Source organism: Eptesicus fuscus, chromosome 12 (genome assembly GCF_027574615.1).
Source record: "Eptesicus fuscus isolate TK198812 chromosome 12, DD_ASM_mEF_20220401, whole genome shotgun sequence".
NCBI lineage: Eukaryota > Metazoa > Chordata > Mammalia > Chiroptera > Vespertilionidae > Eptesicus > Eptesicus fuscus.
In genome coordinates this window covers 64,523,972-64,541,030 of record NC_072484.1, presented here as the reverse complement: position 1 = coordinate 64,541,030, position 17,059 = coordinate 64,523,972, and the positions used below count along the sequence as shown (strand labels likewise).

General features: G+C 47.1%; 1 protein-coding gene across 2 annotated transcripts in view; it reads right to left on the bottom strand.

Moving 5' to 3' along the window:
• The window catches only part of CHCHD6 (coiled-coil-helix-coiled-coil-helix domain containing 6), a 223,826-nt gene that overhangs the window by 101,046 nt on the left and 105,721 nt on the right, over nt 1–17,059 (bottom strand). For both annotated transcript variants that reach the window (XM_028138606.2, XM_054724400.1), the window contains exon 5: nt 8,041–8,124. In XM_028138606.2, coding sequence (XP_027994407.1) covers nt 8,041–8,124 — 84 coding nt within the window. The remainder of the gene's footprint in view (nt 1–8,040; nt 8,125–17,059) is intronic.

Genomic DNA, 17,059 nt, shown 5'->3' with positions numbered 1-17,059 from the left:
ATTTGTTAGCAATATTTTACACACTTAATTCTCAAAACTAAAACTGCCCTACAAGATAGGAACCACCATTATTCCAATTTTACACATGTGGATTCAGAAAGAACTAAGTCTTAGATCTGAGTTTAATGGCGCTGAAACCTTACACCATCCCTTAACCTCGCTGAGGGTCCTCATTTTCATTTGTAATATAAACACTCCTCTCCTACTTCCCACCCCACTGCCATACACCTAAGTGACATAACTTAGGTACTGTGTGCAGCAAAAAGGAGGTGTGGCACCAGTTCAGCTGGATTCTTATCCCAGACATCTGTGCCCGAAAAGCCTGGCCACAAGGCCCAGGAAAACCGCAGCCTCTCCAAATGTGCAACAGAGACTGGAGTCTCAGCTCCCGCCTCACCTCAAAGGTTAGTATGAGATTAAAAAAAAAAAAAAGGATTTTTGCAAAGTACGAGATGAGACTGAGGTAAAGAAACAGATCTTTAGCAAACATACCAGAAGCAATATACAAAGTAGACGCAGGGAAGGTGAAATGAGATGGAGGTGAAGGTGGTGAAAGTGATGATGATGGTGGACGTAGAGGTAGAGGTCAGGGTGGTAGAGATGGTGGGGACAGAGATAGAGGTAGACGTGATGGAGATGATAGTGGAGATGATGGTGCCAGTGGAGGTGAAGGTGGCAGTGGTGATGATGGAAGTGGAGGTGATAGTGGAGGTGGCAGTGGAGGAGTTGGAGGTCGAAGCAGGAGTGAGATAATGATTTCAGAGGTAGAGGTGGGGTGGTGGAAGCCAAGATATAAAAGCATCTAACTCTAGCACCTATAATTAACAACTACTCTCACCCTAATGTAAAAAAACAATAACTATAAGACTAATGCACATAACAGCAAGGAATTAGAGTCCTGGTTATATTATTAGCTAGCTATATGACCTCTGGGGACAATGAGAGCAATGGCATTATATTGCATAGTTGGCTGGTAATAGTAATGGCAGCTACCATTTATACTATAACTAGAGGCCCGGTGCACAAATTTGTGCATGGTTGGGGTCCCTCAGCCTGGCCGGCAATTGGGGTCAATTGGGGCTATCTCACCCAGTCCGGGGGGTATGGAGGGACTGCGGGAGGTTAGTCGGCCAGCCAGGGGGAGGGACTGCGGGAGGTTGGCTGGCCGGCTGGGGGGAGGGACCGCGGGAGAGGGGAGACTGTGGGAAGTTGGCTGGCCAGAAGCAGGAGGTTGGTTGTAGGAGTGCACTGACCACCAGGGGAAGCTCCTGCATTGAGCGTCTGCCCCCTAGTGGTCAGTGCGCATCATAGTGAATGGTCGTAATGGTTGCTTAGGCTTTTATATAGATAGATAGATATATTATAATAGACTAGGTTCTATGTTATGCCCTTTATTACCTTGAAAATGTAGTTATTACTGTCCCCTGGTAAAAAGGAAGACACCCAAGGCTGCAGGGCTTAAGTGACTTGATCATGTCTATAAAGCCAATAGGTGGTGAAGATGAGTCAAACCCAGGTCCCTCTAGATTTAAAAACCCAATTTACCAAGTGAGTCTCAAACCTCTTAGCTGCTATTGGAGCCTTTTTATTTTAATCTGTGAAAATAACTGAATTGGAGCAATGGTTCTTAATTTCTTTGTTCCCTCCTGTCTCACTGATCACCCTTATCAAAGGCCCTGGGTCCCATTGGCACAGGCATAACAAGTCCACTCTTGCTAAGAAAGGCCATTCTAAATCCCTTTCACTTATCACTACCATACACTGTTGAGAACCTACAAAACGGTATTAGCGAGGTAACTGGTGTGCAGGTATCCTTCTTCACCTCACCTGCTGAAGAACTTTTGGACTCAATAATCTTCAAGAGTCCTTTGGGCTCAGACCTTTTTACCAGCTCAGCTGGTAAAGAACTGCTCCCTAGGATGATCGGGGGAGATAAGACTTCTTTCCCACTAGGGCCGATTTCTTGCTGTACTGTTTTCAGGTCACTGTTATCTGTTCCTCCTCTGAATTCCATGCTCTGGCAGCTTTTCTATGCAGGCATGTCACATTTGGAAATAGTTGCCTTGCACCTAAATGGCGAGCACTTCTCTGAGTCTCTGGTACCGACTTTAGGCCTCCCCTCACTCAGGATAAATGTCTGCTGGCCATTAAGGCAGTTGGCAGTCAGCAGTTCTTCCAGCAACACACACCACTCACTCACCACACAGCTGGAAACCCACTCCACCTCCCGGGCCAAAGGCTGACTCCTCTGAGAATGCTTCTCCCAGGAAAAACTGGCCCTTCTCATTGCATGCCCTCCAACCACCTTTGGAACTGGCTTCCACCAGATCCCCCTCAGAGACACATTATGAATTCTCCTCCTCTCACAAATGGGTTCAAGTGACTCCCTCTTAAACTACAATGTTCTCATTCTGTTTGCAGACCCAAATAACCCTACATGTAACCCTGCTTCAGTCTCCACTGCAATCCTGAAAAGGCTCCTGTAACGTAACTCATGTCTTTCAAAGCAGTTAAGAGGCCTCTTCTCAATCCTAGTCCTCTCTGCCCTGCAGCCATGGCACTACGTTCTCCTGAAGCTCTTCCTCCTGAGCTGCTTTGGGAAGGGGAATGATGTGGGGAAAGAGCATACACGCTGGAGCCCTGCCTTCACCTAGCGGATGAACAGCCTCTGGCAGCTCGTTTCACCTGATCCCCAATTTCTTCGTTTGTAAAACGTGTAATATAATCCACCTCACAGGGTTGCTGCAAAGATTAGTGACAACTTATATAAAAGAGACTGGCACACACATGCTCATAGAAACTGTAGTGACTCATCTTTCAGGACACAGAACTCTGCCTGACACTTCTCAATCACCTGCTGGTCACCTCCACTTCATATGAGCATGTTTAGAATTACCCAAGTGTAGTGGCTTGCTCGAATTTTTCTCTTTCTCTTAATTATTCTTTTGGCTATCCAAGCTCCAATCTCTCTCCAACTTACAGCCCTTCAAGAATTCCCACCATTACCCTAAAGGAAGGCCACGCTTGTCAGCCAGTCATCCAGTCATCCAAGGTCCCTCACAATCTGACCCCAACCTATTTTTACAGCTTACCACTCACTGCCAACTGGTACGCGGAGCACACTGGCTGGGGTCTCCATCCAGAAGCCTCACCTTCTCCATGTCCTGCTCATTCTCTACACACAGCTTCTACCTAAAAGCCTTTTTGGCAAGAGCTCCCCTTTTCTTCTTGGGGCCCACTGCGTCATTGTTTCCTAATTGTGCACACACACTTTTCTCCCATTATTCTCGCATTTACTGAGCACCTATTCTATGCCTCCCCAGTCCTTGGTGATGAATCACCCTGATGAATCAGATCAATGAGAACTCTGAGCTCCTAGACCTTCACAGTCTGGAAGTGGAAAAAACTGCAGACGTCAGGAACCACAAGATGGTGTGGTGAATGCTAGAACACATGACAGGGTCACAGGGCCCAGAGTGTGGAGAAGAAGGAATGGCAGGTGATTCTATGAGTGCCTGAGGCCTAATCCCCAGTCCTGATTGGGGCCATATGGGAGGCAACCAATCAATGTGTCTCTCACACATCGATATTTCTCTCTCTCTCTCTCTCTCTCTCTCTCTCTCTCTCTCTCTCTCTCTCTCTCTCTCTCTCTCTCTCTCCTCCTCCCTTCCACTCTCTAAAAATCAATGAAAAAATAGCCTCAGGTGAAGACTAACAACAACAACAAAAATAAAAATTTATTAGTGCCTGAGGGCAGGCCTGCCTTCCTCAGCTGCGTTCAACTTTTTATTAAGTAGGACATACTGACAGAAAAGTGTAAAATCCTCTAAGCACAGCTTGATGAACTCTCACCACTGAACACACCTGTGTAATTAGCACTCAGGTCAAGAAAAGGAACCTTGCCCCCCGCATGTTCTCTTAGTCACTACTATCCTCAAGAGGTAATATTATCCCACTGGCTGACACCACAGATTAGTTTTGCTGTGTTTGTACGTCATACAAAGGGGTCCATCCAATGCGCACATTCAGCTTCAGAAGACACTGGATAACAGTTTTCCAAAGTGGCTTTGCCAATTTACAGCACATCAGCAGTGCCTGAGAGCTTGGGTTAAACTACAGCCTTACCGGCACTTGGAGGTGTCCATCGTTCCCCTGTCAGCCATTCTACTGCGTGCACACAGCCCTGTGGCTGTGAGTACATTTCTGCAATATCTGTGAGGCTGGGCCCTTTTCACGTTTCCAACTTCTCTTGTGGAGTGGGCCTTCTGTATTCAACTCCTCTTCCCTGAACCCTAGAGCAGCTCCTGTTTTCCTGACAGGCCCTAACTGGCACCCCCGGAGACACCAGGCAGGAAGCCGTTCAGTGCTGTCAGTGAGAAGGCTGTAGGATTGGCAGGATCACATGACAGTCATTCCTTAAAACAAGAAGGCCGGGATAGAAGCAAAGACAAAAACAGGAGAAGGGCTGGGATGGCATGCACCAATGGGAAGGAAGCGAGATCAACATTCTGGGGGAAAGAGCCTGAAATCCAGAAAGAAGACATATTTCTGAGTTTCTTCCTTCCTCCCTGCCTCACTCTTATAAGCTAGACCCCCAAAATGCCCTCTCCACTTTGCAGGTGCTGAGTTTAGAAAAAATGAGACTATTTTTTGCAGCTGGAAGGTCCGCTGGTCATATGCAGCTGGCTCTCGGGCACCTTCCCATCTGGGGTCCTAATCTTCAAAACCTCCACTCCCCCTTCCAAACTGGATTTTGAATTTCATGAGGCAGGAACCACAATTGTCTTAATCTCTGAGAATTCAGCAGAATTAAATGTGGAATTAATGAATGGCTATGCATTTATTAAATAAGAGGAAAGAGGCTAGAAATAACATGAAAACTTCTATCTCAGGCACTTTTACAGAAATGACTACTCATCCCCAAAACAACTGGCAGGTTAGTCTTAAAATTCCCATTTCAAAGATAAGGGAACAGAAGCTCTGGAATTTAAACAACTTGTTCAGAGGCATAAGGCTGTTAAATTATTGAGGCAGAACTAAGGCTGAGGTCTGCTGGACTCCAAAGCACGCTCACATCCCCACCCTACTTGGGCCCATGGTGGAGGGCAGAAGAGTGGTCAGCTCAACAGCCATCAGGCCGAGTTCAGCGCCACTCAGCATAAGTCACCCTTAGCCCCATGATAGCTGAATCCAGATGTGGTATAGGTGGAGCCATAGCATATGCCAACATTTTTGCAGATTTTACCTTGCTAATGCCCCCACCAACTTCCTGAAAGAAAGCATTAGTATTTCCATTTTACAGTTGAAGAAACTGAGATGCGAGAAGGCGAAGTGGCCGCAAAGTGCGATGATACAGAGCTGCACGTGGGCTCAGGCCCAGCGTTCACCCGCACTGCCCCCTGCTTAGCAGCGTGTGTGTGAGCTCCGTGTCTGGGATGTGCTTACAGGTGCTCTAAGACCCTCACAAGGCAGCTCGCTGCTCTCTGTGGTGAAATGGAAAACACTCCTCACTTAGATCTTACAGTGTGGGCGTGAGGAAAAATTACTCAGAAAGATTATAAAGCATAGGAGCCCTACAAAATATGATTTGTGCACTTAAGAATAATCATCTAGGGAATAAATACTGCAGTACAAAGGGGTTAAGAAGTCTCTTCCTTGAAAAATGAGTCTGGATTCTGTGCAGGCTGTTTCTACATGCCAAGCACAATGGGCCAGCACTCCAGGCAGGTATCCTACCACAGGGGTCCAGCCAAGAGGCATGTGGACCACCAATGGGCCTCCAAGAGCCCAGGCCTCCGTCTCCCCCACCCCAACCTTCTCTCACCTGTGATCAAATGACCAAAAATTTGGGGTGGTAAAGGATGATTCAACAACTATTCCAAGTTTCCCCCTGAACAGGTTTCCACCAGCAATTTCTAAACTTAAAAGGAATTGGGGGAAAAAAGAAAAGGAAAGTAGCTTGATGGTTGGAAGGCCCTGAAGCTGTGTGTACAGAAATGTCAAGGTCTGAGAGTATTCAACAAATGAAAGCAGAATAATATAAAAGCAACAGTTCATAAAAGAGATTGTCGGATGCTGTTTCCATCCTCCCAAGCCGTTACCGGAATAAAATTATCCACAGAGAAAAATGGAAAACTTTTTCAAAACGGATACAATTAAGCTTTTGACCATGCCTCCTCGATCCCCTCTCTCCAGTCCGCTCCGTTCCCCAGCTCCCTCACCAACCTCCAGTTCCTGGGATGTTTGAGGCTCTTTCCTCCTTTGTATTATCACAGCAAAATGCTGCTCTTTAGCCTGGCTGGCGTGGCTCAGTGGTTGAGCATGAACCAGGAGGTCACGGGATTGATTCCCGGTCAGGGCACATGCCCAGGCTGCGGGTTCGATCCCCAGTGTGGGGCGTGCAGGAGGCAGCCAATCAATGATTCTCTCATCATGGATGTTTCTATCTCTCTCTCCCTCTCCCTTCCTCACTGAAATCAATAAAAACCATATATATATATATGGTTTTTTTTAATGCTGCTATTTAAGAGTCAAAAGGAAATCATGTTTTTGTACCTCCTTCTGGATGCATTCCATACTGCTCACAATCCTATAGGCAAACCTCATTAACAAAAGAAAAGCCTGTATATGCATGCATACGGAGTTTGGACCTCACTTTATGATGCGTGGGGAGAGCAGATGAGAAAGAAGGGCTCATCCCGGAGAATGTCCTTTCCTTCAGGAAAGCAGAGGACTATAACAGAGAGGAGACAGGAGCGTGACGAGGGGAAAACAGATTTTAGGGGAGGAAAAAAGCTGTGAGGCTACTTGCCTTCCACCCCGAACACACACATGCCAAACCCAGAGAGGAAAACGCAGGAGGAGCACAGCAGGAGACCGTAAAATTGCACACTTAACAAAAAAAAAATCTGTGCTTATGAACATATGGGCAACTGTGATAATTAGAGCTATGGCTGGTGGAATGTTTTTACCCTTTTCCAGGATCTCAAATCACAATCCTTGTCATTAGAGCTATCGTCAAACCTGGGCAGGAGGCTGTTCCGGGAAACATGTGCTTGTTAAGGCCCACCCACCTCTGTAGGCAGCTCCAGGTCCCCTGCCAGCCCTTCGGACCACAGGCTGTCACCATCAGCATTCGTGTTCACATCACAATTCTGATGGTCCCCTAGACACCCCAAAGAGGGTGGACGGGTGGGGGTGTCCATGGAGCAGGGAGGAAACGCCCCCATGTCCCTGCTGCCTGGAAATCCAGAAATCCATGTTTCTGCCAGGCTCCAGTGCGGCATGCCACAGGAGAAAGCCCCTATGAAAATCAAGCCCCTCAAGCAAACTGTCAATTTCAAAGCTCCAAACCGTGACAAACGATTCTCAAAGATTTGCCTGCAATAAGCTGATGGCTCGGGTTGCTTGGCATGCTGTCTCAGGCAGGAGAGAGAACTATTTTTTTACCCTCCCACATTTTAAGCCGTTTCTTTGAAAAATAATCTGCCGTGATCAACAAGTGAGTCCCCCCCCCCCCCCCCCTTTCAAAGTAAGCAAGTTACCAAATGCATTTTCAGGAATTGTTGTAGGCTTTTAAAAAAGGCATGACATGTCTTTGAATCTCATTCATTTCAAAGGCTTATCCTTAGAAAAGTAGTATAGCCATGGTGCACTTTGATCTCCCCGAATCCCAGGAGAAAATCAATAATGCAACTTTAATATATTTGTATAGCAAGACTTCACGTTATTATTATTTTTATCCAGTGCAGCTTAACTAAAGTGAGAAAGGTATACTGGGTCTCAGCACTGCCCTGTGGTGCAATGATTTTTTACTAAAATTGAACGACAATGAGCAAGCACATTCGACAACAAGATCTCTGTGACTGCCACTTGTTGAAAGTTTGGGGGTGTGGTGCTCGCCGTGGCATGTAGGAGGGCACGTCCATGGGGTGACTGGCTGTTGGGGTGAATGGGCACTGAGGAACTGTGGGTTCCTCTCTCCTTGTCAGTGCCATTAAGACCTGGGCCCCCAAAAAGGCGGCTGAGCACCAGTCTTACCTTCCTCTCAATGCGCGCCAGCTGCTCCTTATAGAAGGCGTTGCGGCGTCTCAGCTCTGACTCTCGGTTCTCCAGCTCGCTGGCCTAGTTGGAAGAGAACAAAGCCCATGTTAACCATAAGCGGCTGGGCTAGGGCTGCAAGGAGATTTCTGCTCACAGTGGCATTCAAAATGAGAAGAAGAGCGATAACGGACTGAAACACGTGCTATGCTAGATCGCTTGCCTATCTTGTGTTTAATTTTCACCACAACACTTAAAGGTAGGTCATTGCAAGAACCATTTCGCGGATGACAAGCAGTAACACTTACTGAATGCTACTAGTGCATGTGCCAAGTACTGGACCAAGTGCTTCCCACAGATTCTTTCATTTGAGCCTTACAATTTCTCTAAAAGGTAGGTAGGATTATTATGATGCCCTATTAGAAATGAAAAAAACCAAGGGGCTAAGTGGCCCAAGGCTCATCGCTACGAGGGAAGAGCTGGGGCCAGGTCCTAATGGCAGATGCAGATGTCCGTACACCTGGCCATGGAGTCCGTACACCTGGCACCACACCAGGCCAGTGACTCACTCTCTAAGTTGTAAGAGGCAGGGATGTCCTTTTGGTGAGGCAAACTCCATAGGGCTGGAGGCTGCAGTGGCTCCCTTGCCCACCTGGTGGGAACAAAGAGAACTGCTGGTGCATACAGCTGAGGACTCGCCCTCATGGTCACAGTTAGGAGGAGGGGCTTGGTTAACCATGACAAGCAACCTGGAACCAGCTAACCTGGGCTGAACCCACATCACCCTTCATTAACTGAGTGACCTCGAAAAATTTTCTTTTCTAACTCCACCAAGGTCCCACTTACTCAGGTATCCTATATAATAAAAGCCTAATATGCAAATTGTCCCCTCGACCAGGAGTTCGACTGCAAGTTCGACTGCTCACTATGACGTGCAGTGACCACCAGGGGACGGCGCGGAACATGGCGGGTGTCAGCGACACGGCGTTGGCAGTGGGCGGCAGTGGAGGTGCTACGGGCCCTGATGGGCCCCGACGAGATTGGGACCACGACGGGATGGTGGAGCAGGTGAGCAGGCAGCGCCAGGCCAAGGCGGGTGCGAGTGGGGCCCAATCACCCCGCCGATCATCCCGCAGACAGCAACCAGCGAGCAGGGCCGCTGCCCAGCTCCCAGGTGCTGAGGGAGCCAGGCAAGGGGCCCAACCCTGACCGATCACCCCACAGACGGTAACCAGCGGCCGGCAGGCCCTGACTGCCCAATCAGGGCTGGGCCCTGGGCTGGGACAGGGAACTGGGGGTGAGTGATGGCAACCAACCTCCCGCAGCGCCCAGGTGGGGGGCTGTGACCTCTCGCTAGCTACCTGGGGGCGGGAGTGATGGGGACGGAGGTGCGGAGAGAATGCGGGGTGTCCAAGCTTGCTCTCACTCCCCCTGCTACCCTCCCCCGGGATGCCAGGGCTCACGCACTGGGGTAGCCAGCGCCCCCCCTCCCCACAACACTCAGGTGCCGGGCGCCAGCGAGGAGCCCGCCCTGCACCTGCACAGCCTCTTCCAGGTGAGCCGCGCCACAGCCACAGGACCATAGTGGCCAGTCGGGCTCCCCATGGGTTCACACAGGAGCCGGTCTGCAAGGCCAGCCAGGAGAGAGCACGCTGCCCGCCCGGGTGGCACCGCTGGGCGGCCCAGAGGCCCACACTGTGCCCTGGCCTGCAGCGTCCAGCCACACTCACCACATCTCTGCGTGGGGACTTGGGCCCCATGACTCAGGCAGAGGGGAGAGCGGGGCGGGGGGGGGGGATGGGCAGGGGCCCAGGTGCTGCCCAGGGCCCAGAGGTCAACTGGGACCTGCCCTTCCACACCAGACACTCGCGCTTCGATTGCTGACCAGGCCTAGGGACCACACCCATGCATGTATTTCGTGCACTGGGCCTCTAGTAACATAGAAACCTGGAACAGAACCACACGGGACTGTATAGAGGTTAAAGGAAACCCCCAGAAAGGGGCATGGTCACTGCAGGCCACCACAATGGTACACCAACATCATGGCAAAGTGGGGTCTGAGAACTCCAGAAGACAGGCTTGGTGCTTGTAGGAGGAATAACGCCATCCGCTTGCCATCCACCCTCTGCTAAGGGTCAAGTGTGCTCAGACACCATTCTAGGTTCCTGGCTGACTTCATTCTCATGACCCCAAGAGCTGGTCGACAACTAAGGTGGACCATGAACCTAAGTCAGTGTGACACTGAGTTCTGGGCTTCTTCCTTCAAACCACACTATGAGTGCATGGGTCTGCACTGCTCAGAAACACCAGGTAGGACAAGAACTGGTGTGTCTGAAAGCTCATTTCCTTGGCATTGCTACTCTCCTTGGCATGAAGCCTTTCTGAAGCCGCAGCGGGAGTGGACGTGGGTGTGGGGGAAGGTTGGTAATGTGAGGGAGCTGACCCCATGACATTGCCTGAGGAAAGGTTTGGGTTTGGAGGAACACACTGCTCCCAGGAAAATCCAAGCCAGCAGGGCTGGGCGACAGGCTGACCACCTGAGAGTCAAGTTCTAATGCCAGCTAGATCACCGAGGGGCCTCTGAATCTGAGCAAGCTGCTAGCCTCCTCTTGTGTATTTTCTTCTTACCTGCAGAATACAGAAGAGTAGTAACTTGGCTCCTGAGGCAGCTGTAAAATACCTAAAAATGCCAAGAAGGCTTCTGGAATGCCTGTGGAATGCCAACACTTAAAAAACAAAAAACTAAATACAAACAGTGAGACTGAATACTGGGGATTTCTCGCAGGATTTTTCAAAGCATAATGCTGAGGCAGGTTCCAGGAATGCAAGCATGGCTAATCTGTGCTGGATCCTCAGCAGCCAGCACTTACCAGTTAACTATCCCTGGTGCAATCAGAGAATCTGATACAGTAAAATAGCCAGCACAGAAATATCTCCCGGGCCCTGTTGGACATTTGTCGGCCAACAGTCCCAGCCAAGCAGGAAGATGACATCTGAAAGCAAAATTGTTTTGAGGCTCTTCCGTGGCCATTCACTAGGGGTCAGTGGGGCAGCAGACAAGGGGGCACTTCCACGTGTCCACCCATCATCTAACTGACACATCGGGATGGGCAGCAGCTCCAGGAATGCTCGGCCCATGTTGCCATTATGAATACTGATGTCAAGAACGGAGCAGAGGCTCCAGGCAGAGCTCCCCAACTACTGCCACTTCCTTAGGCCACACAGAGACTGTTCACTCAGGAGCAGGTACACTGAGGAGCCAGGGGCCTTTCTGTATTACATCAATTTGCCACATAACTAAGCTGTTACCAAGTAAGTGATGAACTGCTTCAAGAGCTATGAGTCTGTCTTGCCCACTGGCACAGAAGCTCTGTGAGAGGAAGGGCCTTAGCCGACTCCAGCACATCCCTCAAAGCCTTGGCCTCCAGCAGTGAGCTAGTCACCTGGCTCACTGCCTTCACTCCACCCCCTAATCAGTACTACCAACCCACTCTGTTCATCTGAGATTTATAATGAAACCCAGTGGCTGATAGTGGACAGGAGGTGACATGGCAAAGGGCTATAGAAAATGAATGCGATATAAATACTTGGATGTCAGTGCCTGGCCCAGAGTAGGCCCTCAATGATTCGATTTTGATGAATGAAGGTGGGCATCAGACAACACTCGTCACTCCACAGAGCTGTAGCAGTCCAACACCTGCTTCCCAGCACTCACAGAGGACATGCAGCAGGCATCTCTCAGCATGACCATGAAATGAGGAAGGCACAGACAGGTTTCAGTGTCTGATTCAGTAATTATCAGAATACTAGCGGCCCAGTGCACGAAATTTGTGCACGTGGGGGGGTGGGGGGGTTGTCCTTCAGCCTGGCCTGCACCCTCTCCAATCTGGGACCCCTCGGGGGGATGTCCGACTGCCGGTTTAGGCCCGATCCCTGTGAGATCGGGCCTAAACCGGCAATCGGACATCCCTCTCGCAATCTGGGACCGCTGGCTCCTAACCGCTCACCTGCTTGCCTGCCTGATCACCCCTAACCACTTTGCCTGCCTGCCTGCTCACCCCCAACTGCCCCCCCCACTAGCCTTCTCGCCCCCAACTGCCCCCCTTCTGGCCTGATTGCCCCCAACTGTCCCCCTGCCGGCCTGATCACCCCCAACTGCCCTCCCCTCCTGGCCTGATTGCCCCTAACTGCCTCTGCCTCAGCCGTGCCACTATGGCTTTGTCCAGAAGGACATCCAGACGGTCTCTGGGAAGGTCTCCCGGTCTAATTAGCATATTACCCTTTTATTAGTATAGATTATTGAGTGTCCATCATGTGACAGACACTATCATAAAGGGGCTGCTGATACAAACAGAAAAGAGAGAAAGTTTCTGTTCCCAGGAAGCTTAGATCCCAGTGGGACAGACAAATGTGGGAGCACATAAATCAGGTAATTTCAGAGAGGGATGTGTGCTGAGGAGACCACAGACAGAATAACTTATGGGGTAGCGGGTTGCTATTTTCTCTAAGGAGATTTCCAAAACAGTCTTCTGGGAGGAAAAATACTGAATAAAGTATGCTATCTCCAACACAAAGGAAAAATACCACCTTTATGAAGATATACTCAGCAGATTACAGTCTTTGAATGGGGAATTGAAAGGAATCTTTCGTGATTTAGTCAAGGATTTCCTCCAGTTGAGAGAGCACAATGAGTTCATACTCTGATGTGTCTACTTTGCTCCAAACACATAGCCAGGGCAGATAAAAAATAAGAGCACAAGACCAAAAAGACATAGCCAGCCTCAAAAAACAAGATTAAAATCCCCAACTAAACAAATGCAAAGCAGTGGGTGAGGCTGAAGGCAGCAGAGATGGCCAGAGCAAATACCGCTCCACAGAGGGGAGGCACTGGGGCCAGGTTTGCCACACAGAGCCTAGGGCTACCCCAGAATAAGAAGCTGATGTAACAAATTCCTCAAGATCCCAAAGTAGGACATGGTTTTCAGTTTGCTTGGACCTAGGTTTAGCCCACAGGCCCAGGCTACAGCCCTAACAAATGAACCAAGCACCCCTGACAGGTCCCAGAGCCGCAGTACCCCCAGAACCACAGTGGAGACAGGCCTCCAAAGGCCACATCACACCTGGCCCTGCACTTGGGTGCGATATAGGCAACCACAAAAATACTACACAGGGAGGGGATAAATGAGAGAGAAAACAAAACAAAGCAAATCAAGACCTATATCAAACTTTCTACTCAAAACAAGCCTGCAAACCAGTCCCAAATATGTGCAGAAATATAATGCTTAGAAAGAATACTAATAAAATCAGCAACTTGAATATGAATTCACTCCAGATTAAATTTATTTTATGGGACATTACAAACAGAATTTGAAAAAAATTTTTATTATGGAAAATTTTAAAAACAAGACAGAATAATATAATAAAACCCCAGACAGGCATCACTAAGCTTTCAGATTATAAACAAAATGAAGTCTTGTTTCACCTATACTCACCACAATCCCTCAACCCTCAAATTTCTTACAGCAGATCTGTACATACTTCAACATATTTGTCTAAAAGATAAGGATCTTTACTTTCCTAAACAGAACCATAGCACCAATGCAAATTTTAAAAAATTAACGATGGTAGAAAGGGGCGTAGGGGAGATAAATGGTGATGGAAAGAGACTTGACTTGGGTGATGAACACAAAATACCGTGCACAGATGATGTATTATAGAATTGTACACCTGAAATTATATAATTTGATTAACCAATGTCACCCCAATAAATTCAATGAAAAGGTAAAAAAAAATTAATGTTAACATCATCAAATATTCAGCCAGTATTCAAATTTCCAATTGATAAAATGTTGGACTGCCCCCCCCACACACACACAATTCTAAAGTATACTGATTCACTACATCGCCCCCCCGACCCCCCCCCACACACAACCTTCAAAAAACATATGGAAGAAATAACTTGAAATAACTTCTGGTGTCAAAAGAGAAAAAATAAATACAAAGAAGAAATTATGGACCTGGACCAGGAAAATCCGATAACAGGTAAATGTTATAAATTTCAATTTCTTCAAAATGAAAAATGAAATGGATAAGACAAGCCCTAAGCTGAGGACAGTAAGGAAGAAATTAGTAAACTGAAATATAGTATAGAGATTGCAGCCAGAATGTTGCAATGGAAGACAAAGATAACAAGTATGAAAGAAGAGTCTGTCAGTCTTGACTTCCTATTTCATGGCAGGGGTGGCAGAGGAAATGGAAGATGAAGGAGGAAGAGAAGGGAGAGGGAGGAGAGGAAGGAGGAAAATGAGGGGAGAAGGAGAAGAGGATGTAAATAGAAAATTATAGGAATAGCCCTCGCTGGTTTGACACAGTGGACAGAGCATTGGCCCACAGACTGACGGGTCCTGGGTTCGATTCCGGTCAAGGGCATATACCTCAGCTGCAGGCTTGACCCCAGCTCTCTCACATCAATGTTTCTCTCTGTGTGTCTCTCCCCTCTCTCTAAAAATCAATGAAAAAATATCCTCAGGTGAGGATTAACAACAACAAAAATTATAGGAATAAGTGTAAGTAAATCAATTATCACAATAAATATGTTGTAGACACCTTCTAAGATGAACCACATGAACCCTCTCCTGATACTCATGCCCTTATGTGATGCCCTCCCCTTGAGTATGGGCTGTGCCTTGTGACTAACTTCTGATGGGTAGAATATGGCAAAAGTGATAAGCTGTCACTTTCCAATTTCCAACGACAGTGATTTTTGTCTTGCTCATACTCTCTTCCTCGCTTGTTCACACTGATGGAGATGCCCACATGGTAAGGAACTGAGTCAGTGGGAAACTAAATCCTGCCACATGAGGGAAGATGGAGGCAGTGCCTCCCCAAGCTGAGTCCTCATATGAGATTGGGTGCAGCTGTCTGTTTTCCAGGTTACTGCTTAATTGGGGAGAAGAGGATGGGAATAAGGCAGTTTAAAATGCCACAAAGCTCACTGTCCTTATTGAGATTCACGCCACGCCCCCTCCCCTTTTTTTTAACAGATATTCCTGGGTTGCTGCAAGCCTTCGGCTAATTTTCAGAGTTCTGAAAACATAGATTCTGACCATTTTCATGAGAGATCCTTACTTCAGAGATCCTTATTCCACCATTTTCACTGACACCATCCAAAACTATAAAATAGAACCAAACAGAAATGCTAGAAATAAATTTCTAGCACAGTATGTCATGAAATCATGGACAGAGCAAAGAATCAATGAACCTGAAAGCAAGTCATTACAAATTACTCAAATTGAAACACAAAGATCACGAAAAATAAAATGGCACAGTGCAACCAAGATATGACAATATCAAATGAAATAGCATATTCTTAACTGGAGTCATAGAGGAGAGAAAAATGGGGCAAAAGAAAGAGACAAAGGACAAGAACTTTCCAAAATAATTAAATACAACAAATAACTTATCTAAGAAGCTCAGAAAAATTCCAAGCAGGATGCTTTCATAAAGTTCTTAATTCCTGAAATAATATTTTTTAACATAGTGGTTTTTTTAAAGTAATTCTAGAGCAACCATTAAAAAAGTAACAAAAAATGGTGCAAATAAAACGTCAATAGAGGAAATAAAATGGAATTCTAAAGTATATTGATTCACTACATCGCCCCCCCCCACACCCAACACACACACACACAACCTTCAAGAAACTAGCAACAGAGGAACAATACAAATTGACTATCTTACAGTTACAGAGATAATGGATCATATTTGGCTAAACTCGTGGTATTGGCAGGGCTCTATCCTCTGGATGCTCTAGAGCAGCGGTCGCCAACCCGTTGTCCGAGGACCACTGGTGGTCCATGAAGTCTGAAAGGTTGGCAACTGCTGCTCTAGAAAAGACTCTATTTACTTGCCTTTACCAGCTTCTAGAGCAGTGGTTCTCAACCTTTCTAATGCCGCGACCCTTTAATACAGTTCCTCATGTTGTGGTGACCCCAACCATAAAATTATTTTCGTTGCTACTTCATAACTGTAATTTTGCTACTGTTAATGAGTCGTAATGTAAATATCTGTGTTTTCCGATGGTCTCAGGCGACCCTGCTAGCGGTTCTCAACCTGCTAGCAGTTCTCAACCTGTCGCGACCCACAGGTTGAGAACGGCTAGCAGGGTCGCCTGAGACCATCGGAAAACAGATATTTACATTACGACTCATTAACAGTAGCAAAATTACAGTTATGAAGTAGCAACGGAAATAATTTTATGGTTGGGGTCACCACAACATGAGGAACTGTATTAAAGGGTCGCGGCATTAGAAAGGTTGAGAACCACTGTTCTAGAGGCTGCCTGTATTTCTTGGCTCATGGCCCCACATCACCTGGACCTCTAACTACTGTCATCATCTCTCCTCTGACATTCCAATCTCCCATTGCCCCTGATAAGGACCCTTAAAGTTAGTTTGGAACCACCTGGATAATACAGGACAATATCTCCATCACATATCTTTAACTTGGTCACATCTACAAAGTCCCTTTTACCATATAAAAGAACATATTCACAGGTTCTGGGGATTAGGAAGTAGACATTCGGGGGGGGGGAGGAATTATTCTACCTATCATACTCCCAATGAAAGAGCAAAACCCTAACTCTATTGATAAAAATACATTTTAAATATAAAGATCCAAACAGGTGAAAAACAATAAAGGAAAAAATATATATTTTAAAAGATATGTGACACAGCTAATGAGATATCTGAGAGGTAAGTTAATGGCCTTATAAGCTTTATTTTTAAGAATTGAGGCAAACAAAATGATTCCTCATTTCATGTATGGATAAAATAAAACTCAAATTAAGTAACTTGTTCCCAGTCACACAGATGTAGGGCTATGAACACAGGTTTCCTGGCTCCCAGGTCACCAACTTCACAACATTTTGGGACCATGTCATCACATCCTGAATTGTGTTTTGATAATGTAAATTCACTGGTTGATCACTGAATCGTATGCCTCTAAAATTATGTATTATAAC